The following is a 22,813-nucleotide window of genomic DNA, read 5'->3' as shown; positions in this document are numbered from 1 at the left end:
GGAGGGCCGAAGGGCCTGTTCCTGTGCTGTACATTTCTTTGTTCTTGTTTGTTTGTGTCCCAACATTTACCGTTCCCTTTGCAATTCCATTTATTTTGATGCAGCACCCCTTTTGTGGGGCTGCTTTTTAATTTATCCCTCAGTTTCGTGACTTTGTTTTCTTGGGTCACCCCCAATAGCCGCTGTCATATGATGTTATATAAATTTCTGGACTGCATGCTCGGCCTGTGATCCTTCGAGCTACGACCGAGACCTCTTTCAGGACAGGACTGAGTTTCACAGGTTGGTCGTTGGTCTGCGTGCTGTGGTGTACTCCTCCGTCACCGACACCCCCGCACCCAATCACAGAACACCTCACAGGAGAGGCGACATGTGATTCTGAGGAGCTGGAGAGTCTGCGATTGGACAAGCAGCTCTCAGATTCGGACTCGTCACCCCCCTCCCCAGACCGGGGTGTGGGACAGATGTGGAGGGCCAGAGACACACAAAGTGTCAGAATTGCAAACATGCAGTTGCTGGAGAACCAAACAACTTTCAAGCTCGGGCTGACAAGTGGCAAGCAACATTCAGGCCACACACTTAAGTGCTAGGTCAATGACCATTTCCAACAAGAGAGCATCTAACTATTGTCCTCATGACATCCAATGGCATTACCATCACTGAATCCCACCTCACTATCAAAATACCACTGACCAGAAACTGAACTGGGACCAGCCATACAAATACTAGAAGGGCAGGTCAGAGGCTGGGAACCCTGTGCAGAGTAAATCAGCTCCTGACTATCCCCCCAAAACCTGTTCACCATCTACAAGGACACAAGTCAGGAGTGTGATGGCAAACTCTCCCACTCGCCTGGATAAGTACGGCTCCCAACAACACTCGAGAAGCTCGACACCTTCCAGGACAAAGCAGCCCCACTCGATCAACACGCTAACCACAAACATGCACTCCCTGCACCATCAACGCACAGTGGCAGCCGTGCATACCGGCTACAAGGTGCGCTGCAGCGACTCGCCAAGGTTATTTCGACAGCACTTTCCAAACCCGTCGCCTCCACCATCTAGAAAGACAAGAGGCAGCAGACACATGGGGAACATCCACCGTCTGCAAGTTCACTTCCGAGCCCGGAAATATGTCGGCCGTTTCTTCTCGGTCACTTGGGTCAAAATCCTGGAACTCCCTCCCTAACAGCGCCATGGGTGTACCTACACCACAGGACTGCAATGGGTTCAAGATGGCGGCTCACCCTCCACCTCCTCGAGGGTCAATTAAGGATGGGGGATAAATGCTGGGTCCAGGCAGCTGCTTGCACAACCCCGTGAACACATTTAAACAAAAGTTCGGAATGAATGGTGTGAGGCCTCTCCTGTCTTTTACAGAGACTCCTCTCGCCCCAATGCCACACAAATTAGAAGATATTCCCCGAAGGTCAGACTAATCCGGCCCACATTATAAACAAAAACATTTTATTGAACCACAGGAAATATATACAAAGGTTTAAAAACTGAGATACGAGAAGAGAGAATTCAGAGAGTTCGCCAACTGAGTTGATGGCATCACAGGTCACAATGGGGAACAGAGGGACAGAACCCCATTTGCTCCCCCCCCCACCCCACTCTCACAGACATCAATCGCCGCTGTCTTCCCCGGGGGTACAGTCTCTTGTGTATCTGGGGTTCCTGCCCCTCGTAGATCGGCGGATTGGAGAGGTAATCTTGGGCGTCTCGGACTCCAGTGCCACACCTGCGGGACGGAACAGTTGTTCAATTAGGTCTGCCCTCTGTGACAGTGCGACCCTGACCAATCTCCACCCCCCCCCCCCCAACCCCACACAAAATAAGGCTCCACCTCCCGAAACCTCGTCAACGGCCCACATGTCGGGAGGGCAACATGGCGATGTTCAAAACTCTAGCCCTTACCTAAACATCATCCACCCTACCCATCTCTGTACCCTCTTCCAACCCCTGCACCACTCCCTAACCCTGAAAACTCCTCCAGCCCTTTTAAACCTCCCAATCTCTGGAACCTCCTCCAGCCCCCACACCGCCCCCAATCCCTGAAACCTCGTCCAGCCCCTATAACCATCCCTATCTCTGTAACCCCCTCCAGCCCCCTACACTCCCCAAGCCAGAGTGGGAGAGGGGGAGGGGGGGGAAGGGGAAGGGGAGGGAGGAGTAGGGGGAGGGGGGGGGGGGGGGGGAAGGGGAGGACACAGAGAGCGAACGGGGGGGGGGGGGGGGGGGGGTGCGCGGGCAGAGAGCGAAAGGGGGGGTGCGCGGGCCGAGAGCGAAAGGGGGGGTGCGCGGGCAGAGAGAGAAAGGGGGGAAGTGCGCGGGCAGAGAGAGAAAGGGGGGGTGCGCGGGCAGAGAGAGAAAGGGGGGTGCGCGGGCAGAGAGCGAACAGGGGGTGGGCGCGGGCAGAGAGCGAACGGGGCGTGCGCGGGCAGAGAGCGAACGGGGCGGGAGCGCGCAGAGCGCGAACGGGGCGGGCGCGCGCAGAGAGCGAACGGGGCGGGAGCGCGCAGAGCGCGAACGGGGCGGGCGCGCGCAGAGAGCGAACGGGGAGGGCGCGCGCAGAGAGCGAACGGGGAGGGCGCGCGCAGAGAGCGAACGGGGCGGGCGCGCGCAGAGCGCGAACGGGGCGGGCGCGCGCAGAGAGCGAACGGGGCGGGCACGCGTAGAGAGACAGAGGGCGAGCGCGCGTAGAGAGATAGAGGGGGAGCACGCCTAGAGAGATAGAGGGGGAGCACGCCTAGAGAGATAGAGGGCGAGCGCGCCTAGAGAGATAGAGGGCGAGCGCGCCGAGAGACAGAGGGCGAGCGCGCCTAGAGAGACAGAGGGCGAGCGCGCCTAGAGAGACAGAGGGCGAGCAGGCGTAGAGAGACAGAGGGCGAGTGCGCGTAGAAAGACAGAGGGCGAGCGCGCGTAGAAAGACAGAGGGCGAGCGCGCGTAGAAAGACAGAGGGCGAGCGCGCGTAGAAAGACAGAGGGCGAGCTGCGCGTAGAAAGACAGAGGGCGAGCGCGCGTAGAAAGACAGAGGGCGAGCGCGCGTAGAAAGACAGAGGGCGAGCGCGCGTAGAAAGACAGAGGGCGAGCGCGCGTAGAAAGACAGAGGGCGAGCGCGCGTAGAAAGACAGAGGGCGAGCGCGCGTAGAAAGACAGAGGGCGAGCGCGCGTAGAAAGACAGAGGGCGAGCGCGCGTAGAAAGACAGAGGGCGAGCGCGCGTAGAAAGACAGAGGGCGAGCGCGCGTAGAGAGACAGAGGGCGAGCGCGCCTAGAGAGACAGAGGGCGAGCGCGCCTAGAGAGACAGAGGGCGAGCGCGCCTAGAGAGACAGAGGGCGAGCGCGCGTAGAGAGACAGAGGGCGAGCGCGCGTAGAGAGACAGAGGGCGAGCGCGCCTAGAGAGACAGAGGGCGAGCGCGCCTAGAGAGACAGAGGGCGAGCGCGCCTAGAGAGACAGAGGGCGTGCAGGCGTAGAGAGACAGAGGGCGAGCGCGCCTAGAGAGACAGAGGGCGAGCAGGCGTACAGAGACAGAGGGCGAGTGCGCGTAGAAAGACAGAGGGCGAGCGCGCGTAGAAAGACAGAGGGCGAGCGCGCGTAGAAAGACAGAGGGCGAGCGCGCGTAGAAAGACAGAGGGCGAGCGCGCCTAGAGAGACAGAGGGCGAGCGCGCCTAGAGAGACAGAGGGCGAGCGCGCCTAGAGAGACAGAGGGCGTGCAGGCGTAGAGAGACAGAGGGCGAGCGCGCCTAGAGAGACAGAGGGCGAGCAGGCGTACAGAGACAGAGGGCGAGTGCGCGTAGAAAGACAGAGGGCGAGCGCGCGTAGAAAGACAGAGGGCGAGCGCGCGTAGAAAGACAGAGGGCGAGCGCGCGTAGAAAGACAGAGGGCGAGCGCGCGTAGAAAGACAGAGGGCGAGCGCGCGTAGAAAGACAGAGGGCGAGCGCGCGTAGAAAGACAGAGGGCGAGCGCGCGTAGAAAGACAGAGGGCGAGCGCGCGTAGAAAGACAGAGGGCGAGCGCGCGTAGAAAGACAGAGGGCGAGCGCGCGTAGAAAGACAGAGGGCGAGCGCGCGTAGAAAGACAGAGGGCGAGCGCGCGTAGAAAGACAGAGGGCGAGCGCGCGTAGAAAGACAGAGGGCGAGCGCGCGTAGAAAGACAGAGGGCGAGCGCGCGTAGAAAGACAGAGGGCGAGCGCGCGTAGAAAGACAGAGGGCGAGCGCGCGTAGAAAGACAGAGGGCGAGCGCGCGTAGAAAGACAGAGGGCGAGCGCGCGTAGAAAGACAGAGGGCGAGCGCGCGTAGAGAGACAGAGGGCGAGCGCGCGTAGAGAGACAGAGGGCGAGCGCGCCTAGAGAGACAGAGGGCGAGCGCGCGTAGAGAGACAGAGGGCGAGCGCGCCTAGAGAGACAGAGGGCGAGCGCGCGTAGAGAGACAGAGGGCGAGCGCGCGTAGAGAGACAGAGGGCGAGCAGAGAGCGAACGGGGCGGGCGCGCGCAGAGAGCGCTGGGGCGGGCGAGCGCAGAGAGCGAACGGGGCGGGCGCGCGCAGAGAGCGAACGGGGCGGGGGCGCGCAGAGAGCGAACGGGGCGGTCGCGCGCAGAGAGCGAACGGGGGGGGGCGCGGGCAGAGAGCGAAAGGGGGGGGGCGCGGGCAGAGAGCGAAAGGGGGGGTGCGCGGGCAGAGAGCGAAAGGGGGGAAGTGCGCGGGCAGAGAGAGAAAGGGGGGAAGTGCGCGGGCAGAGAGAGAAAGGGGGGGTGCGCGGGCAGAGAGAGAAAGGGGGGTGCGCGGGCAGAGAGAGAAAGGGGGTGCGCGGGCAGAGAGCGAACGGGGCGGGCGCGCGCAGAGAGCGAACGGAGCGCGCGCGCGCAGAGAGCGAACGGGGCGGGCGCGCGCAGAGAGCGAACGGGGCGGGCGCGCGCAGAGAGCGAACGGGGCGGGCGCGCGCAGAGAGCGAACGGGGCGGGCGCGCGCAGAGAGCGAACGGGGCGGGCGCGCGCAGAGAGCGAACGGGGCGGGCGCGCGCAGAGAGCGAACGGGGCGGGCGCGCGCAGAGAGCGAACGGGGCGGGCGCGCGCAGAGAGCGAACGGGGCGGGCGCGCGCAGAGAGCGAACGGGGCGGGCGCGCGCAGAGAGCGAACGGGGCGGGCGCGCGCAGAGAGCGAACGGGGGCGGAGCACGCGCGCAGAGAGCGAACGGGGCGGGCGCGCGCAGAGAGCGAACGGGGCGGGCGCGCGCAGAGAGCGAACGGGGCGGGCGCGCGCAGAGAGCGAACGGGGCGGGCGCGCGCAGAGAGCGAACGGGGCGGGCGCGCGCAAGAGAGCGAACGGGGCGGGCGCGCGCAGAGAGCGAACGGGGCGGGGCGCGCGCAGAGAGCGAACGGGGCGGGCGCGCGCAGAGAGCGAACGGGGCGGGCGCGCGCAGAGAGCGAACGGGGCGGGCGCGCGCAGAGAGCGAAGGGGGCGGGCGCGCGCAGAGAGCGAAGGGGGCGGGCGCGCGCAGAGAGCGAACGGGGGCGGGCGCGCGCAGAGAGCGAAGGGGGCGGGGCGCGCGCAGAGAGCGAAGGGGGCGGGCGCGCGCAGAGAGCGAAGGGGGCGGGCGCGCGCAGAGAGCGAAGGGGGCGGGCGCGCGCAGAGAGCGAAGGGGGCGGGCGCGCGCAGAGAGCGAAGGGGGCGGGCGCGCGCAGAGAGCGAAGGGGGCGGGCGCGCGCAGAGAGCGAAGGGGGCGGGCGCGCGCAGAGAGCGAAGGGGGCGGGCGCGCGCAGAGAGCGAAGGGGGCGGGCGCGCGCGCAGAGAGCGAAGGGGGCGGGCGCGCGCGCAGAGAGCGAAGGGGGCGGGCGCGCGCGCGCAGAGAGCGAAGGGGGCGGGCGCGCGCGCGCAGAGAGCGAACGGGGCGGGCGCGCGCGCGCAGAGAGCGAACGGGGCGGGCGCGCGCAGAGAGCGAACGGGGCGGGCGCGCGCAGAGAGCGAACGGGGCGGGCGCGCGCAGAGAGCGAACGGGGCGGGCGCGCGCAGAGAGCGAACGGGGCGGGCGCGCGCAGAGAGCGAACGGGGCGGGCGCGCGCAGAGAGCGAACGGGGCGGGGCGCGCGCAGAGAGCGAACGGGGCGGGCGCGCGCAGAGAGCGAACGGGGCGGGCGCGCGCAGAGAGCGAACGGGGCGGGCGCGCGCAGAGAGCGAACGGGGCGGGCGCGCGCAGAGAGCGAACGGGGCGGGCGCGCGCAGAGAGCGAACGGGGCGGGCGCGCGCAGAGAGCGAACGGGGCGGGCGCGCGCAGAGAGCGAACGGGGCGGGCGCGCGCAGAGAGCGAACGGGGCGGGCGGGCGCGCGCAGAGAGCGAACGGGGCGGGCGCGCGCGCGCAGAGAGCGAACGGGGCGGGCGCGCGCGCGCAGAGAGCGAACGGGGCGGGCGCGCGCGCAGAGAGCGAACGGGGCGGGCGCGCGCGCAGAGAGCGAACGGGGCGGGCGCGCGCAGAGAGCGAACGGGGCGGGGCGCGCGCAGAGAGCGAACGGGGCGGGCGCGCGCAGAGAGCGAACGGGGCGGGCGCGCGCAGAGAGCGAACGGGGCGGGGCGCGCGCAGAGAGCGAACGGGGCGGGCGCGCGCAGAGAGCGAACGGGGCGCGCGCGCGCAGAGAGCGAACGGGGCGGGCGCGCGCAGAGAGCGAACGGGGCGGGCGCGCGCAGAGAGCGAACGGGGCGGGCGCGCGCAGAGAGCGAACGGGGCGGGCGCGCGCAGAGAGCGAACGGGGCGGGCGCGCGCAGAGAGCGAACGGGGCGGGCGCGCGCAGAGAGCGAACGGGGCGGGCGCGCGCAGAGAGCGAACGGGGCGGGCGCGCGCAGAGAGCGAACGGGGCGGGCGCGCGCAGAGAGCGAACGGGGCGGGCGCGCGCAGAGAGCGAACGGGGCGGGCGCGCGCAGAGAGCGAACGGGGCGGGCGCGCGCAGAGAGCGAACGGGGCGGGCGCGCGCAGAGAGCGAACGGCGCGGGCGCGCGCAGAGAGCGAACGGGGCGGGAGCGCGCAGAGAGCTAACGGGGCGGGGCGCGCGCAGAGAGCTAACGGGGCGGGCGCGCGCAGAGAGCTAACGGGGCGGGCACGCGTAGAGAGACAGAGGGCGAGCGCGCGTAGAGAGACAGAGGGCGAGCGCGCCTAGAGAGATAGAGGGCGAGCGCGCCAAGAGAGATAGAGGGCGAGCGCGCCTAGAGAGATAGAGGGCGAGCGCGCCTAGAGAGACAGAGGGCGAGCAGGCGTAGAGAGACAGAGGGCGAGCGCGCCTAGAGAGACAGAGGGCGAGCAGGCGTAGAGAGACAGAGGGCGAGTGCGCGTAGAAAGACAGAGGGCGAGCGCGCGTAGAAAGACAGAGGGCGAGCGCGCGTAGAAAGACAGAGGGAGAGCGCGCGTAGAAAGACAGAGGGCGAGCGCGCGTAGAAAGACAGAGGGCGAGCGCGCGTAGAAAGACAGAGGGCGAGCGCGCGTAGAAAGACAGAGGGCGAGCGCGCGTAGAAAGACAGAGGGCGAGCGCGCGTAGAAAGACAGAGGGCGAGCGCGCGTAGAAAGACAGAGGGCGAGCGCGCGTAGAAAGACAGAGGGCGAGCGCGCGTAGAAAGACAGAGGGCGAGCGCGCGTAGAAAGACAGAGGGCGAGCGCGCGTAGAAAGACAGAGGGCGAGCGCGCGTAGAAAGACAGAGGGCGAGCGCGCGTAGAGAGACAGAGGGCGAGCGCGCGTAGAGAGACAGAGGGCGCGCGCGCCTAGAGAGACAGAGGGCGTGCGCGCCTAGAGAGACAGAGGGCGTGCGCGCCTAGAGAGACAGAGGGCGCGCGCGCCTAGAGAGACAGAGGGCGTGCGCGCGTAGAGAGATAGAGGGCGTGCGCGCGTAGAGAGATAGAGGGCGTGCGCGCCTAGAGAGACAGAGGGCGCGCGCGCGTAGAGAGATAGAGGGCGTGCGCGCGTAGAGAGATAGAGGGCGTGCGCGCCTAGAGAGATAGAGGGCGAGCGCGCGTAGAGAGACAGAGGGCGCGCGGGCCTAGATAGATAGAGGGCGAGCGCGCCGAGAGAGACAGAGGGCGAGCGCGCGTAGAGAGACAGAGGGCGAGCGCGCCTCGAGAGACAGAGGGCGCGCGCGCCTAGAGAGATAGAGGGCGTGCGCGCCTAGAGAGACAGAGGGCGAGCGCGCCTCGAGAGATAGAGACGGAGCGCGCCGAGAGAGATAGAGGGCGAGCGCGCCTAGAGATAGAGGGCGAGCGCGCCGAGAGAGATAGAGGGCGAGCGCGCCTAGAGAGATAGAGGGCGAGCGCGCCTAGAGAGATAGAGGGCGAGCGCGCCTAGAGAGATAGAGGGCGAGCGCGCCTAGAGAGACAGAGGGCGAGCGCGCCTAGAGATAGAGGGCGAGCGCGCCTAGAGAGATAGAGGGCGAGCGCGCCTAGAGAGATAGAGGGCGTGCGCGCCTAGAGAGATAGAGGGCGAGAGCGCCTAGAGAGATAGAGGGCGAGAGCGCCTAGAGAGATAGAGGGCGAGCGCGCCTAGAGAGACAGAGGGCGAGCGCGCCGAGAGACAGAGGGCGAGCGCGCGTAGCGAGACAGAGGGCGAGCGCGCCTAGAGAGACAGAGGGCGAGCGCGCGTTGGGAAATAGAGGGCGAGCGCGCCTCGAGAGATAGAGGGCGAGCGCGCGTAGAGAGATAGAGGGCGAGCGCGCGTAGAGAGATAGAGGGCGAGCGCGCCTAGAGAGATAGAGGGCGAGCGCGCCTAGAGAGATAGAGGGCGAGCGCGCCTAGAGAGATAGAGGGCGAGCGCGCCTAGAGAGATAGAGGGCGAGCGCGCCTAGAGAGATAGAGGGCGAGCGCGCCTAGAGAGATAGAGGGCGAGCGCGCCTAGAGAGATAGAGGGCGAGCGCGCCTAGAGAGATAGAGGGCGAGCGCGCCTAGAGAGATAGAGGGCGAGCGCGCCTAGAGAGATAGAGGGCGAGCGCGCCTAGAGAGATAGAGGGCGAGCGCGCCTAGAGAGATAGAGGGCGAGCGCGCCTAGAGAGATAGAGGGCGAGCGCGCCTAGAGAGATAGAGGGCGAGCGCACCTAGAGAGATAGAGGGCGAGCGCGCCTAGAGAGACAGAGGGCGAGCGCGCCTAGAGAGATAGAGGGCGAGCGCGCCGAGAGAGATAGAGGGCGAGCGCGCCGAGAGAGATAGAGGGCGAGCGCGCCTAGAGAGAGAGGGCGAGCGCGCCTAGAGAGATAGAGGGCGACCGCGCCTAGAGAGATAGGGGGCGAGCGCGCCTAGAGAGATAGAGGGCGAGCGCGCCTAGAGAGATAGAGGGCGAGCGCGCCTAGAGAGATAGAGGGCGAGCGCGCCGAGAGAGACAGAGGGCGAGCACGCCGAGAGAGATAGAGCGCGAGCGCGCCTAGAGAGATAGAGGGCGTGCGCGCCTAGAGAGATAGAGGGCGAGCGCGCCTAGAGATAGAGGGCGAGCGCGCCTAGAGAGACAGAGGGCGAGCGCGCGTAGAGAGACAGAGGGCGAGCGCGCGTAGAGAGACAGAGGGCGAGCGCGCGTAGAGAGACAGAGGGCGAGCGCGCCTAGAGAGACAGAGGGCGAGCGCGCCTAGAGAGACAGAGGGCGAGCGCGCCTAGAGAGACAGAGGGCGAGCGCGCCTAGAGAGACAGAGGGCGAGCGCGCCTAGAGAGACAGAGGGCGAGCGCGCCTAGAGAGATAGAGGGCGAGCGCGCGTAGAGAGACAGAGGGCGAGCGCGCCAAGAGAGATAGAGGGCGAGCGCGCGTAGAGAGTCAGAGGGCGAGCGCGCGTAGAGAGACAGAGGGCGAGCGCGCGTAGAGAGACAGAGGGCGAGCGCGCCTAGAGAGATAGAGGGCGAGCGCGCCTAGAGAGACAGAGGGCGAGCGCGCCTAGAGAGACAGAGGGCGAGCGCGCCTAGAGAGACAGAGGGCGAGCGCGCCTAGAGAGATAGAGGGCGAGCGCGCCTAGAGAGACAGAGGGCGAGCGCGCCTAGAGATAGAGGGCGAGAGCGCCTAGAGAGATAGAGGGCGAGCGCGCGTAGAAAGACAGAGGGCGAGCGCGCGTAGAAAGACAGAGGGCGAGCGCGCGTAGAAAGACAGAGGGCGAGCGCGCCGAGAGAGATAGAGGGCGTGCGCGCCTAGAGAGACAGAGGGCGAGCGCGCCTCGAGAGATAGAGACGGAGCGCGCCGAGAGAGATAGAGGGCGAGCGCGCCTAGAGAGATAGAGGGCGAGCGCGCCGAGAGAGATAGAGGGCGAGCGCGCCGAGAGAGATAGAGGGCGAGCGCGCCTAGAGAGATAGAGGGCGAGCGCGCCTAGAGTGATAGAGGGCGAGCGCGCCTAGAGAGACAGAGGGCGAGCGCGCCTAGAGATAGAGGGCGAGCGCGCCTAGAGAGATAGAGGGCGAGCGCGCCTAGAGAGATAGAGGGCGTGCGCGCCTAGAGAGATAGAGGGCGAGAGCGCCTAGAGAGATAGAGGTTGAGCGCGCCTAGAGAGAGAGGGCGAGTGCGCCGAGAGACAGAGGGCGAGCACGCGTAGCGAGACAGAGGGCGAGCGCGCGTAGAGAGATAGAGGGCGTGCGCGCCTAGAGAGACAGAGGGCGAGCGCGCGTTGGGAAATAGAGGGCGAGCGCGCCTCGAGAGATAGAGGGCGAGCGCGCGTAGAGAGATAGAGGGCGAGCGCGCGTAGAGAGATAGAGGGCGAGCGCGCCTAGAGAGATAGAGGGCGAGCGCGCCTAGAGAGATAGAGGGCGAGCGCGCCTAGAGAGATCGAGGGCGAGCGCGCCTAGAGAGATCGAGGGCGAGCGCGCCTAGAGAGATAGAGGGCGAGCGCGCCTAGAGAGATAGAGGGCGAGCGCGCCTAGAGAGATAGAGGGCGAGCGCGCCTGGAGAGATAGAGGGCGAGCGCGCCTAGAGAGATAGAGGGCGAGCGCGCCTAGAGAGACAGAGGGCGAGCGCGCCTAGAGAGATAGAGGGCGAGCGCGCCGAGAGAGATAGAGGGCGAGCGCGCCGAGAGAGATAGAGGGCGAGCGCGCCTAGAGAGATAGAGGGCGACCGCGCCTAGAGAGATAGGGGGCGAGCGCGCCTAGAGAGATAGAGGGCGAGCGCGCCTAGAGAGATAGAGGGCGAGCGCGCCTAGAGAGATAGAGGGCGAGCGCGCCGAGAGAGACAGAGGGCGAGCACGCCGAGAGAGATAGAGCGCGAGCGCGCCTAGAGAGATAGAGGGCGTGCGCGCCTAGAGAGATAGAGGGCGAGCGCGCCTAGAGAGATAGAGGGCGAGCGCGCCTAGAGAGATAGAGGGCGTGCGCGCCAAGAGAGATAGAGGGCGAGCGCGCCTAGAGATAGAGGGCGAGCGCGCGTAGAGAGACAGAGGGCGAGCGCGCCGAGAGACAGAGTGCGAGCGCGCGTAGAGAGACAGAGGGCGAGCGCGCCTAGAGAGACAGAGGGCGAGCGCGCGTAGCGAGACAGAGGGCGAGCGCGCGTAGCGAGACAGAGGGCGAGCGCGCGTAGCGAGACAGAGGGCGAGCGCGCGTAGCGAGACAGAGGGCGAGCGCGCGTAGAGAGACAGAGGGCGAGCGCGCGTAGAGAGACAGAGGGCGAGCGCGCGTAGAGAGACAGAGGGCGTGCGCGCGTAGAGAGACAGAGGGCGAGCGCGCCGAGAGAGATAGAGGGCGAGCGCGCCGAGAGAGATAGAGGGCGAGCGCGCCTAGAGAGATAGAGGGCGAGCGCGCCTAGAGAGATAGAGGGCGACCGCGCCTAGAGAGATAGGGGGCGAGCGCGCCTAGAGAGATAGAGGGCGAGCGCGCCTAGAGAGATAGAGGGCGAGCGCGCCTAGAGAGATAGAGGGCGAGCGCGCCGAGAGAGACAGAGGGCGAGCACGCCGAGAGAGATAGAGCGCGAGCGCGCCTAGAGAGATAGAGGGCGTGCGCGCCTAGAGAGATAGAGGGCGAGCGCGCCTAGAGGGATAGAGGGCGAGCGCGCCTAGAGAGATAGAGGGCGTGCGCGCCAAGAGAGATAGAGGGCGAGCGCGCCTAGAGATAGAGGGCGAGCGCGCCTAGAGATAGAGGGGGAGCGCGCGTAGAGAGACAGAGGGCGAGCGCGCCGAGAGACAGAGGGCGAGCGCGCGTAGAGAGACAGAGGGCGAGCGCGCCTAGAGAGACAGAGGGCGAGCGCGCGTAGCGAGACAGAGGGCGAGCGCGCGTAGCGAGACAGAGGGCGAGCGCGCGTAGCGAGACAGAGGGCGAGCGCGCGTAGCGAGACAGAGGGCGAGCGCGCGTAGAGAGACAGAGGGCGTGCGCGCGTAGAGAGACAGAGGGCGAGCGCGCCTAGAGAGACAGAGGGCGAGCGCGCCTAGAGAGACAGAGGGCGAGCGCGCCTAGAGATAGAGGGCGAGCGCGCCTAGAGAGACAGAGGGCGAGCGGGCCTAGAGAGACAGAGGGCGAGCGGGCCTAGAGAGACAGAGGGCGAGCGAGCCTAGAGAGATAGAGGGCGAGCGGGCCTAGAGAGACAGAGGGCGAGCGCGCCTAGAGAGATAGAGGGCGAGCGCGCGTACAGAGACAGAGGGCGAGCGCGCCTAGTGAGACAGAGGGCGAGCGCGCGTAGAGAGACAGAGGGCGAGCGCGCCTAGAGAGATAGAGGGCGAGCGCGCCGAGAGAGACAGAGGGCGAGCGGGCCTAGAGAGACAGAGGGCGAGCGCGCCTAGAGAGACAGAGGGCGAGCGCGCCTAGAGAGACAGAGGGCGAGCGCGCGTAGAGAGACAGAGGGCGAGCGCGCGTAGAGAGACAGAGGACGAGCGCGCGTAGAGAGACAGAGGGCGAGCGCGCCTAGAGAGACAGAGGGCGAGCGCGCCTAGAGAGACAGAGGGCGAGCGCGCCTAGAGAGACAGAGGGCGAGCGCGCCTAGAGAGACAGAGGGCGAGCGCGCGTAGAGAGACAGAGGGCGAGCGCGCCTAGAGAGATAGAGGGCGAGCGCGCCTAGAGAGACAGAGGGCGAGCGCGCCAAGAGAGATAGAGGGCGAGCGCGCGTAGAGAGTCAGAGGGCGAGCGCGCGTAGAGAGACAGAGGGCGAGCGCGCCTAGAGAGATAGAGGGCGAGCGCGCCTAGAGAGACAGAGGGCGAGCGCGCCTAGAGAGACAGAGGGCGAGCGCGCCTAGAGAGACAGAGGGCGAGCGCGCCTAGAGAGATAGAGGGCGAGCGCGCCTAGAGAGACAGAGGGCGAGCGCGCCTAGAGATAGAGGGCGAGAGCGCCTAGAGAGATAGAGGGCGAGCGCGCCTAGAGAGATCGAGGGCGAGCGCGCCGAGAGAGATAGAGGGCGAGCGCGCCTAGAGAGACAGAGGGCGAGCGCGCCTAGAGATAGAGGGCGAGCGCGCCTAGAGAGACAGAGGGCGAGCGGGCCTAGAGAGACAGAGGGCGAGCGGGCCTAGAGAGACAGAGGGCGAGCGAGCCTAGAGAGATAGAGGGCGAGCGGGCCTAGAGAGACAGAGGGCGAGCGCGCCTAGAGAGATAGAGGGCGAGCGCGCGTACAGAGACAGAGGGCGAGCGCGCCTAGTGAGACAGAGGGCGAGCGCGCGTAGAGAGACAGAGGGCGAGCGCGCCTAGAGAGATAGAGGGCGAGCGCGCCGAGAGAGACAGAGGGCGAGCGGGCCTAGAGAGACAGAGGGCGAGCGCGCCTAGAGAGACAGAGGGCGAGCGCGCGTAGAGAGACAGAGGGCGAGCGCGCGTAGAGAGACAGAGGGCGAGCGCGCGTAGAGAGACAGAGGGCGAGCGCGCGTAGAGAGACAGAGGGCGAGCGCGCGTAGAGAGACAGAGGGCGAGCGCGCCTAGAGAGACAGAGGGCGAGCGCGCCTAGAGAGACAGAGGGCGAGCGCGCCTAGAGAGACAGAGGGCGAGCGCGCCTAGAGAGACAGAGGGCGAGCGCGCGTAGAGAGACAGAGGGCGAGCGCGCCTAGAGAGATAGAGGGCGAGCGCGCCTAGAGAGACAGAGGGCGAGCGCGCCAAGAGAGATAGAGGGCGAGCGCGCGTAGAGAGTCAGAGGGCGAGCGCGCGTAGAGAGACAGAGGGCGAGCGCGCGTAGAGAGACAGAGGGCGAGCGCGCGTAGAGAGACAGAGGGCGAGCGCGCCTAGAGAGATAGAGGGCGAGCGCGCCTAGAGAGACAGAGGGCGAGCGCGCCTAGAGAGACAGAGGGCGAGCGCGCCTAGAGAGACAGAGGGCGAGCGCGCCTAGAGAGATAGAGGGCGAGCGCGCCTAGAGAGACAGAGGGCGAGCGCGCCTAGAGATAGAGGGCGAGAGCGCCTAGAGAGATAGAGGGCGAGCGCGCCTAGAGAGATCGAGGGCGAGCGCGCCGAGAGAGATAGAGGGCGAGCGCGCCTAGAGAGACAGAGGGCGAGCGCGCCTAGAGAGATAGAGGGCGAGCGCGCCTAGAGATCGAGGGCGAGCGCGCCTAGAGATCGAGGGCGAGCGCGCCTAGAGAGATAGAGGGCGAGCGCGCCTAGAGAGATAGAGGGCGAGCGCGCCTAGAGAGATAGAGGGCGAGCGCGCCTAGAGAGATAGAGGGCGAGCGCGCCTAGAGAGATCGAGGGCGAGCGTGCCGAGAGAGATAGAGGGCGAGCGCGCAGAGAGAGATAGAGGGCGAGCGTGCCTAGAGAGACAGAGGGCGAGCGCGCGTAGAGAGATAGAGGGCGAGCGCGCCGAGAGAGATAGAGGGCGAGCGCGCCGAGAGAGATAGAGGGCGAGCGCGCCTAGAGAGATCGAGGGCGAGCGCGCCGAGAGAGATAGAGGGCGAGCGCGCCTAGAGAGATAGAGGGCGAGCGCGCCGAGAGAGATAGAGGGCGAGCGTGCCTAGAGAGACAGAAGGCGAGCGCGCGTAGAGAGATAGAGGGCGAGCGCGCCGAGAGAGATAGAGGGCGAGCGCGCCGAGAGAGATAGAGGGCGAGCGCGCCTGGAGAGATCGAGGGCGAGCGCGCCGAGAGAGATCGAGGGCGAGCGCGCCTAGAGAGATAGAGGGCGAGCGCGCCGAGAGAGATAGAGGGCGAGCGCGCCTAGAGAGACAGAGGGCGAGCGCGCGTAGAGAGACAGAGGGCGAGCGCGCCTAGAGAGATAGAGGGCGAGCGCGCCTAGAGAGACAGAGGGCGAGCGCGCCTAGAGAGACAGAGGGCGAGCGCGCCTAGAGAGATAGAGGGCGAGCGCGCGTAGATAGAGGGCGAGCGCGCCTCGAGAGATAGAGGGCGAGCGCGCCGAGAGAGATAGAGTGCGAGCGCGCCTAGAGAGAAAGAGGGCGAGCGTGCCTAGAGAGACAGAGGGCGAGCGCACCTAGCGAGATAGAGGGCGAGCGCGCCTAGAGAGACAGAGGGCGAGCGCGCCTAGAGAGATAGAGGGCGAGCGCGCGTAGATAGAGTGCGAGCGCGCTTAGAGAGATAGAGGGCGAGCGCGCCGAGAGAGATAGAGTGCGAGCGCGCCTAGAGAGAAAGAGGGCGAGCGCGCCTAGAGAGATAGAGGGCGAGCGCGCGTAGATAGAGTGCGAGCGCGCCTAGAGAGATAGAGGGCGAGCGCGCCGAGAGAGATAGAGTGCGAGCGCGCCTAGAGAGAAAGAGGGCGAGCGCGCCTAGAGAGACAGAGGGCGAGCGCGCCTAGAGAGATAGAGGGCGAGCGCGCGTAGATAGAGTGCGAGCGCGCCTAGAGAGATAGAGGGCGAGAGCGCCGAGAGAGATAGAGGGCGAGCGCTCCTAGAGAGATAGAGGGCGAGCGCGCCTAGAGAGATAGAGGGCGAGCGCGCCTAGAGAGATAGAGGGCGAGCGCGCCTAGAGAGACAGAGGGCGAGCGCGCGTAGAGAGACAGAGGGCGAGCGCGCCTAGAGAGATAGAGGGCGAGCGCGCCTAGAGAGACAGAGGGCGAGCGCGCCAAGAGAGATAGAGGGCGAGCGCGCGTAGAGAGTCAGAGGGCGAGCGCGCGTAGAGAGACAGAGGGCGAGCGCGCGTAGAGAGACAGAGGGCGAGCGCGCGTAGAGAGACAGAGGGCGAGCGCGCCTAGAGAGATAGAGGGCGAGCGCGCCTAGAGAGACAGAGGGCGAGCGCGCCTAGAGAGACAGAGGGCGAGCGCGCCTAGAGAGACAGAGGGCGAGCGCGCCTAGAGAGATAGAGGGCGAGCGCGCCTAGAGAGACAGAGGGCGAGCGCGCCTAGAGATAGAGGGCGAGAGCGCCTAGAGAGATAGAGGGCGAGCGCGCCTAGAGAGATCGAGGGCGAGCGCGCCGAGAGAGATAGAGGGCGAGCGCGCCTAGAGAGACAGAGGGCGAGCGCGCCTAGAGATAGAGGGCGAGCGCGCCTAGAGAGACAGAGGGCGAGCGGGCCTAGAGAGACAGAGGGCGAGCGGGCCTAGAGAGACAGAGGGCGAGCGAGCCTAGAGAGATAGAGGGCGAGCGGGCCTAGAGAGACAGAGGGCGAGCGCGCCTAGAGAGATAGAGGGCGAGCACGCGTACAGAGACAGAGGGCGAGCGCGCCTAGTGAGACAGAGGGCGAGCGCGCGTAGAGAGACAGAGGGCGAGCGCGCCTAGAGAGATAGAGGGCGAGCGCGCCGAGAGAGACAGAGGGCGAGCGGGCCTAGAGAGACAGAGGGCGAGCGCGCCTAGAGAGACAGAGGGCGAGCGCGCGTAGAGAGACAGAGGGCGAGCGCGCGTAGAGAGACAGAGGGCGAGCGCGCGTAGAGAGACAGAGGGCGAGCGCGCCTAGAGAGACAGAGGGCGAGCGCGCCTAGAGAGACAGAGGGCGAGCGCGCCTAGAGAGACAGAGGGCGAGCGCGCCTAGAGAGACAGAGGGCGAGCGCGCGTAGAGAGACAGAGGGCGAGCGCGCCTAGAGAGATAGAGGGCGAGCGCGCCTAGAGAGACAGAGGGCGAGCGCGCCAAGAGAGATAGAGGGCGAGCGCGCGTAGAGAGTCAGAGGGCGAGCGCGCGTAGAGAGACAGAGGGCGAGCGCGCGTAGAGAGACAGAGGGCGAGCGCGCGTAGAGAGACAGAGGGCGAGCGCGCCTAGAGAGATAGAGGGCGAGCGCGCCTAGAGAGACAGAGGGCGAGCGCGCCTAGAGAGACAGAGGGCGAGCGCGCCTAGAGAGACAGAGGGCGAGCGCGCCTAGAGAGATAGAGGGCGAGCGCGCCTAGAGAGACAGAGGGCGAGCGCGCCTAGAGATAGAGGGCGAGAGCGCCTAGAGAGATAGAGGGCGAGCGCGCCTAGAGAGATCGAGGGCGAGCGCGCCGAGAGAGATAGAGGGCGAGCGCGCCTAGAGAGACAGAGGGCGAGCGCGCCTAGAGAGATAGAGGGCGAGCGCGCCTAGAGATCGAGGGCGAGCGCGCCTAGAGAGATAGAGGGCGAGCGCGCCTAGAGAGATAGAGGGCGAGCGCGCCTAGAGAGATAGAGGGCGAGCGCGCCTAGAGAGATAGAGGGCGAGCGCGCCTAGAGAGATCGAGGGCGAGCGCGCCGAGAGAGATAGAGGGCGAGCGCGCAGAGAGATAGAGGGCGAGCGTGCCTAGAGAGACAGAGGGCGAGCGCGCGTAGAGAGATAGAGGGCGAGCGCGCCGAGAGAGATAGAGGGCGAGCGCGCCGAGAGAGATAGAGGGCGAGCGCGCCTAGAGAGATCGAGGGCGAGCGCGCCGAGAGAGATAGAGGGCGAGCGCGCCTAGAGAGATAGAGGGCGAGCGCGCCGAGAGAGATAGAGGGCGAGCGCGCCGAGAGAGATAGAGGGCGAGCGTGCCTAGAGAGACAGAAGGCGAGCGCGCGTAGAGAGATAGAGGGCGAGCGCGCCGAGAGAGATAGAGGGCGAGCGCGCCGAGAGAGATAGAGGGCGAGCGCGCCTAGAGAGATCGAGGGCGAGCGCGCCGAGAGAGATCGAGGGCGAGCGCGCCTAGAGAGATAGAGGGCGAGCGCGCCGAGAGAGATAGAGGGCGAGCGCGCCTAGAGAGACAGAGGGTGAGCGCGCGTAGAGAGACAGAGGGCGAGCGCGCCTAGAGAGATAGAGGGCGAGCGCGCCTAGAGAGACAGAGGGCGAGCGCGCCTAGAGAGACAGAGGGCGAGCGCGCCTAGAGAGATAGAGGGCGAGCGCGCGTAGATAGAGGGCGAGCGCGCCTCGAGAGATAGAGGGCGAGCGCGCCGAGAGAGATAGAGTGCGAGCGCGCCTAGAGAGAAAGAGGGCGAGCGTGCCTAGAGAGACAGAGGGCGAGCGCACCTAGCGAGATAGAGGGCGAGCGCGCCTAGAGAGACAGAGGGCGAGCGCGCCTAGAGAGATAGAGGGCGAGCGCGCGTAGATAGAGTGCGAGCGCGCTTAGAGAGATAGAGGGCGAGCGCGCCGAGAGAGATAGAGTGCGAGCGCGCCTAGAGAGAAAGAGGGCGAGCGCGCCTAGAGAGAGAGAGGGCGAGCGCGCGTAGATAGAGTGCGAGCGCGCCTAGAGAGATAGAGGGCGAGCGCGCCGAGAGAGATAGAGTGCGAGCGCGCCGAGAGAGAAAGAGGGCGAGCGCGCCTAGAGAGAAAGAGGGCGAGCGCGCCTAGAGAGACAGAGGGCGAGCGCGCCTAGAGAGATAGAGGGCGAGCGCGCGTAGATAGAGTGCGAGCGCGCCTAGAGAGATAGAGGGCGAGAGCGCCGAGAGAGATAGAGGGCGAGCGCTCCTAGAGAGATAGAGGGCGAGCGCGCCTAGAGAGATAGAGGGCGAGCGCGCCTAGAGAGATAGAGGGCGAGCGCGCCTAGAGAGACAGAGGGCGAGCAGGCGTAGAGAGACAGAGGGCGAGCGCGCCTAGAGAGACAGAGAGCGAGCGCGCCGAGAGACAGAGGGCGAGCGCACCTAGCGAGATAGAGGGCGAGCGCGCGTAGATAGAGTGCGAGCGCGCCTAGAGAGAAAGAGGGCGAGCGCGCCTAGAGAGACAGAGGGCGAGCAGGCGTAGAGAGACAGAGGGCGAGCGCGCGCAGAGAGACAGAGGGCGAGCGCGCGCAGAGAGACAGAGGGCGAGCGCGCGCAGAGAGACAGAGGGCGAGCGCGCGTAGAAAGACAGAGGGCGAGCGTAGTAGAGAGACAGAGGGCGAGCGTGCGTAGTGAGACAGAGGGCGAGCGTGCGTAGTGAGACAGAGGGCGAGCGCGCGTAGACAGAGGGCGAGCGCGCGGAGAAAGACAGAGGCGAGCGCGCGTAGAAAGACAGAGGGCGACCGCGCGTATAAAGACAGAGGGCGAGCGCGCGTAGAGATAGATTACGAGCATGCGTAGTGATAAAAGGCAAGTGCGCGTAGAGATAGAAGGTGAGCGTGCGTAGAGATAGAAGGTGAGCGCGCGTAGGGAGATAGAGGGCTAGCGCGCGTAGAGAGGTAGAGGGCGAGCTCAGGTTGGGAGATAGAAGGCAAGCGCGCTGTTATCGAGGAAACCCGCACATTAACTAAGAGAACATACGTATGTGCCAGTGAGAGGGAGAGAGCATGTGGGTGTGTGCGGGCGTCATGTCATTTCCCCCCAGGAGATTAATCAGCCCCCACATGAGGCAAAACAATACTCCGAGAATAGCTTGACCTTCGCCTTGATCTGTCACCACCTGCAGCCTTGACTCACCTTCCTCATTCTCCTCTTCCGAGGTTTCGTCACTGGAGAAGGTTATACACAACCTACGGCTTGGTTGGCGAGGCTTGCGCAGCCTGGGAGTTACCAGCTTTCCCCCCCGGGTGGCCCCTTTGGCCGTCTTCTTAGCTGCCAAGGGAGGAGACACTTAGTTAGGCTGGCCATGGCTAGAAGTACCGGTTGTTTAATGTCATCCCCCTCTGTCAGTGGGTCAGTACTGAGGGAGCGCCGCACTGCCGGAGTGACAGTACGGAGGGAGTGCCGTACTGCCGGAGTGACAGTACTGAGGGAGCGCCGCACTGCCGGAGTGACAGTACGGAGGGAGCGCCGCACTGCCGGAGTGACAGTACGGAGGGAGTGCCGTACTGCCGGAGTGACAGTACGGAGGGAGTGCTGCACTGCTGGAGAGACAGTACTGAGGGAGTGCTGCACTGCCGGAGAGACAGTACTGAGGGAGTGCCGTACTGCCGGAGTGACAGTACGGAGGGAGTGCCGTACTGCCGGAGTGACAGTACGGAGGGAGTGCTGCACTGCTGGAGAGACAGTACTGAGGGAGTGCTGCACTGCCGGAGAGACAGTACGGAGGGAGTGCCGTACTGCCGGAGTGACAGTACGGAGGGAGTGCCGTACTGCTGGAGAGACAGTACTGAGGGAGTGCTGCACTGCCGGAGAGACAGTACTGAGGGAGTGCCGCCCTGCCGGAGTGACAGTACGGAGGGAGCGCCGCACTGCCGGAGTGACAGTACGGAGGGAGCGCCGCACTGCCGGAGTGACAGTACGGAGGGAGCGCCGCACTGCCGGAGTGACAGTACGGAGGGAGCGCCGCACTGCCAGAGTGACAGTACGGAGGGAGTGCTGCACTGCCGGAGTGACAGTACGGAGGGAGCGCCACACTGTTGGGGGGTCAGTATTGAGGGAGCGCCACACGGTCGGGGGGTCAGTACTGAGGGAGCACCACACTGTCGGGGGGTCAGTATTGAGGGAGTGCCACACGGTCGGGGGGTCAGTATTGAGGGAGCGCCGCACGGTCGGGGGGTCAGTACTGAGGGAGCGCCGTACTGTCGGAGGGTCAGTACTGAGGGAGCGCCGCACTGCCGGAGGGTCAGTACTGAGGGAGCGCCGCACTGTCGGAGGGTCAGTACTGAGGGAGCGCCGCACTGTCGGAGGGTCAGTACTGAGGGAGTGCCGCACTGTCGGAGGGTCAGTACTGAGGGAGCGCCGCACTGTCGGAGGGTCAGTACTGAGGGAGCGCCGCACTGTCGGAGGGTCAGTACTGAGGGAGTGCCGCACTGTCAGAGGGTCAGTACTGAGGGAGCGCCGCACTGTCAGAGGGTCAGTACTGAGGGAGCGCCGCACTGTCGGAGGGTCAGTACTGAGGGAGCGCCACACTGTCGGAGGGTCAGTACTGAGGGAGCGCCGCACTGTCGGAGGGTCAGTACTGAGGGAGTGCCGCATGGTCGGGGGGGGTCAGTACTGAGTGAGTGCCGCGCTGTCGGAGGATCAGTATCGAGGGAGTGGGGTCATTATCACATTGATGTTTGTTCAATCTTCCTGTGTGCAAAATGGCTGTTGCATTTCCTACATCGTGACTCTTCAATGAAAGCACGTCACTGGCTGTGAGCCTCCTTGTGATCCCGAATATTCAGGTCAGACACTAGAGTTTAGCCTCTGGAACATTGCCTCCCCCTCCCCAAACTCCGGTGACCTTGAACCCGACCCTGGTGCGTGGCCGTGCTTACCCGATGGCTTGGCTGGGCCCTTCACTGCTGGGTTTGGTGCCAGCTCACCAATGTCCCCCTCCTCCAAACCACGATTGTGGCAGCGAGAGAGCCGCTGCTCAAATTCATCGACAAGGGCCTGCGGAGATGGGAGAAAGAGGCATTAGAGGGCGAGGGAAGAGAGGGGAAAGGAAGGTGGAGGGGAAGAACTGAGCAAGGGACAGCCACCAAGTGGGTAGCACACAGGCCCAGAGAGAGAAAGAGAGAGAATGAGAGGCCCAGAGAGGAAGCGAGAGCGCGAGCGAAGGAGGGAGAAGCCCAGAGAGTGGGGGACGGGGAGGGGAACGAGAGGGAGTGTGTCGCGGGAGAGTGCTGCAGGAGGGAGGGAGGGAGCGTGTCGCGGCAGGGAGGGAGCGTGTCGCGGCAGGGAGGGAGAGTGTCGCGGCAGGGAGGGAGTGTGTCGCGGGAGGGAGGGAGTGTGTCGCGGGAGAGTGCTGCAGGAGGGAGGGAGGGAGCGTGTCGCGGCAGGGAGGGAGCGGTGTCGCGGCAGGGAGGGAGTGTGTCGCGGGAGGGGGAGTGTGTCCGGGAGGGAGGGAGTGTGTCGCGGGAGGAAGGGAGTGTGTCGCGGGAGGGAGGGAGAGAGGTAGAGGGGAGAGGGGGAGGGGATGGGGGGGGAGGGGGAGGGGGGGGGAGGGGGGGGGGGGGAGGGGGAGGGGGAGGGGGAGGGGAGGAGAGGGAGAGGGAGAGAGGGAGAAGGGAGGGAGAGGGGAGAGGGAGGGGAGAGGGGAGAGGGAGGGGAGAGGGGAGAGGGGAGGGGAGGGAGAGGGAGGGGGAGGGAGAGGGAGGGGAGAGGGAGGGGAGAGGGAGGGGAGAGGGGGAGGGGGAGGGGAGAGGGAGGGGAGAGGGAGAGGGAGAGGGGAGGGAGGGGGAGAGGGAGGGAGAGGGAGAGGAGGAGGGAGAGGGGGAGGGAGAGGGAGAGGGAGAGGGAGGAGGGAGAGGGAGAGGGGAGGGGGGAGAGGGAGGGAGAGGGGGAGGGAGAGGAGAGGGAGGGAGAGGAGAGGGAGGGGGGAAGAGGGAGGGAGGGAGTGGGGAGGGGGAGAGGGAGGGGGGAGAGGGAGGGAGTGGGGGAGGGGAAGAGGGAGGGTGGGGGAGGGGGAGGGAGGGGAGTGGGGGAGGGGGAGAGGGAGGGAGTGGGGAGGGGGTGAGAGGGAGGGGAGTGGGGAGGGGAGAGGGAGGGAGTGGGGAGGAGGGGAGAGGGGAGGGAGTGGGGGGGGAGTGGAGAGGGAGAGGGGAGGGAGGCGGGGAGGGGAGAGGGAGAGGGAGGGAGAGGGGAGGGGAGAGGGAGGAGGGAGGGGGAGAGGGGGAGTGAGGGGAGAGGGGAGAGAGAGGGAGGGGTGGAGGGGAGAGGGAGAGGGGAGAGGGAGGGAGAAGGGGAGAGGGGAGGGGGAGGGAGAGGGGAGGGGGGAGGGAGAGGGGGAGGGGGTGGGAGAGGGGGAGGGGGGTGGGGAGAGGGGAGAGGGAGGGG

General features: G+C 66.4%; 1 protein-coding gene across 1 annotated transcript in view; it reads right to left on the bottom strand.

Moving 5' to 3' along the window:
• Positions 1 to 1,449: 1,449 nt before the first annotated feature.
• ncapd2 (non-SMC condensin I complex, subunit D2) overlaps positions 1,450 to 22,813 on the bottom strand; it is a 136,209-nt gene continuing 114,845 nt past the window's right edge. The window contains exons 30-32 of the mRNA XM_072477587.1: positions 21,310 to 21,427; positions 19,565 to 19,699; positions 1,450 to 1,743 (exon numbers count right to left, since the gene is read on the bottom strand). Of these exons, the coding sequence (XP_072333688.1) occupies positions 1,628 to 1,743; positions 19,565 to 19,699; positions 21,310 to 21,427 (369 nt within the window). The 3' untranslated portion in view covers positions 1,450 to 1,627. The remainder of the gene's footprint in view (positions 1,744 to 19,564; positions 19,700 to 21,309; positions 21,428 to 22,813) is intronic.

The sequence above is a fragment of the Scyliorhinus torazame genome, chromosome 16 (genome assembly GCF_047496885.1).
Source record: "Scyliorhinus torazame isolate Kashiwa2021f chromosome 16, sScyTor2.1, whole genome shotgun sequence".
Classification (NCBI taxonomy): domain Eukaryota; kingdom Metazoa; phylum Chordata; class Chondrichthyes; order Carcharhiniformes; family Scyliorhinidae; genus Scyliorhinus; species Scyliorhinus torazame.
This window is presented reverse-complemented; position numbering and strand designations above follow the sequence as displayed.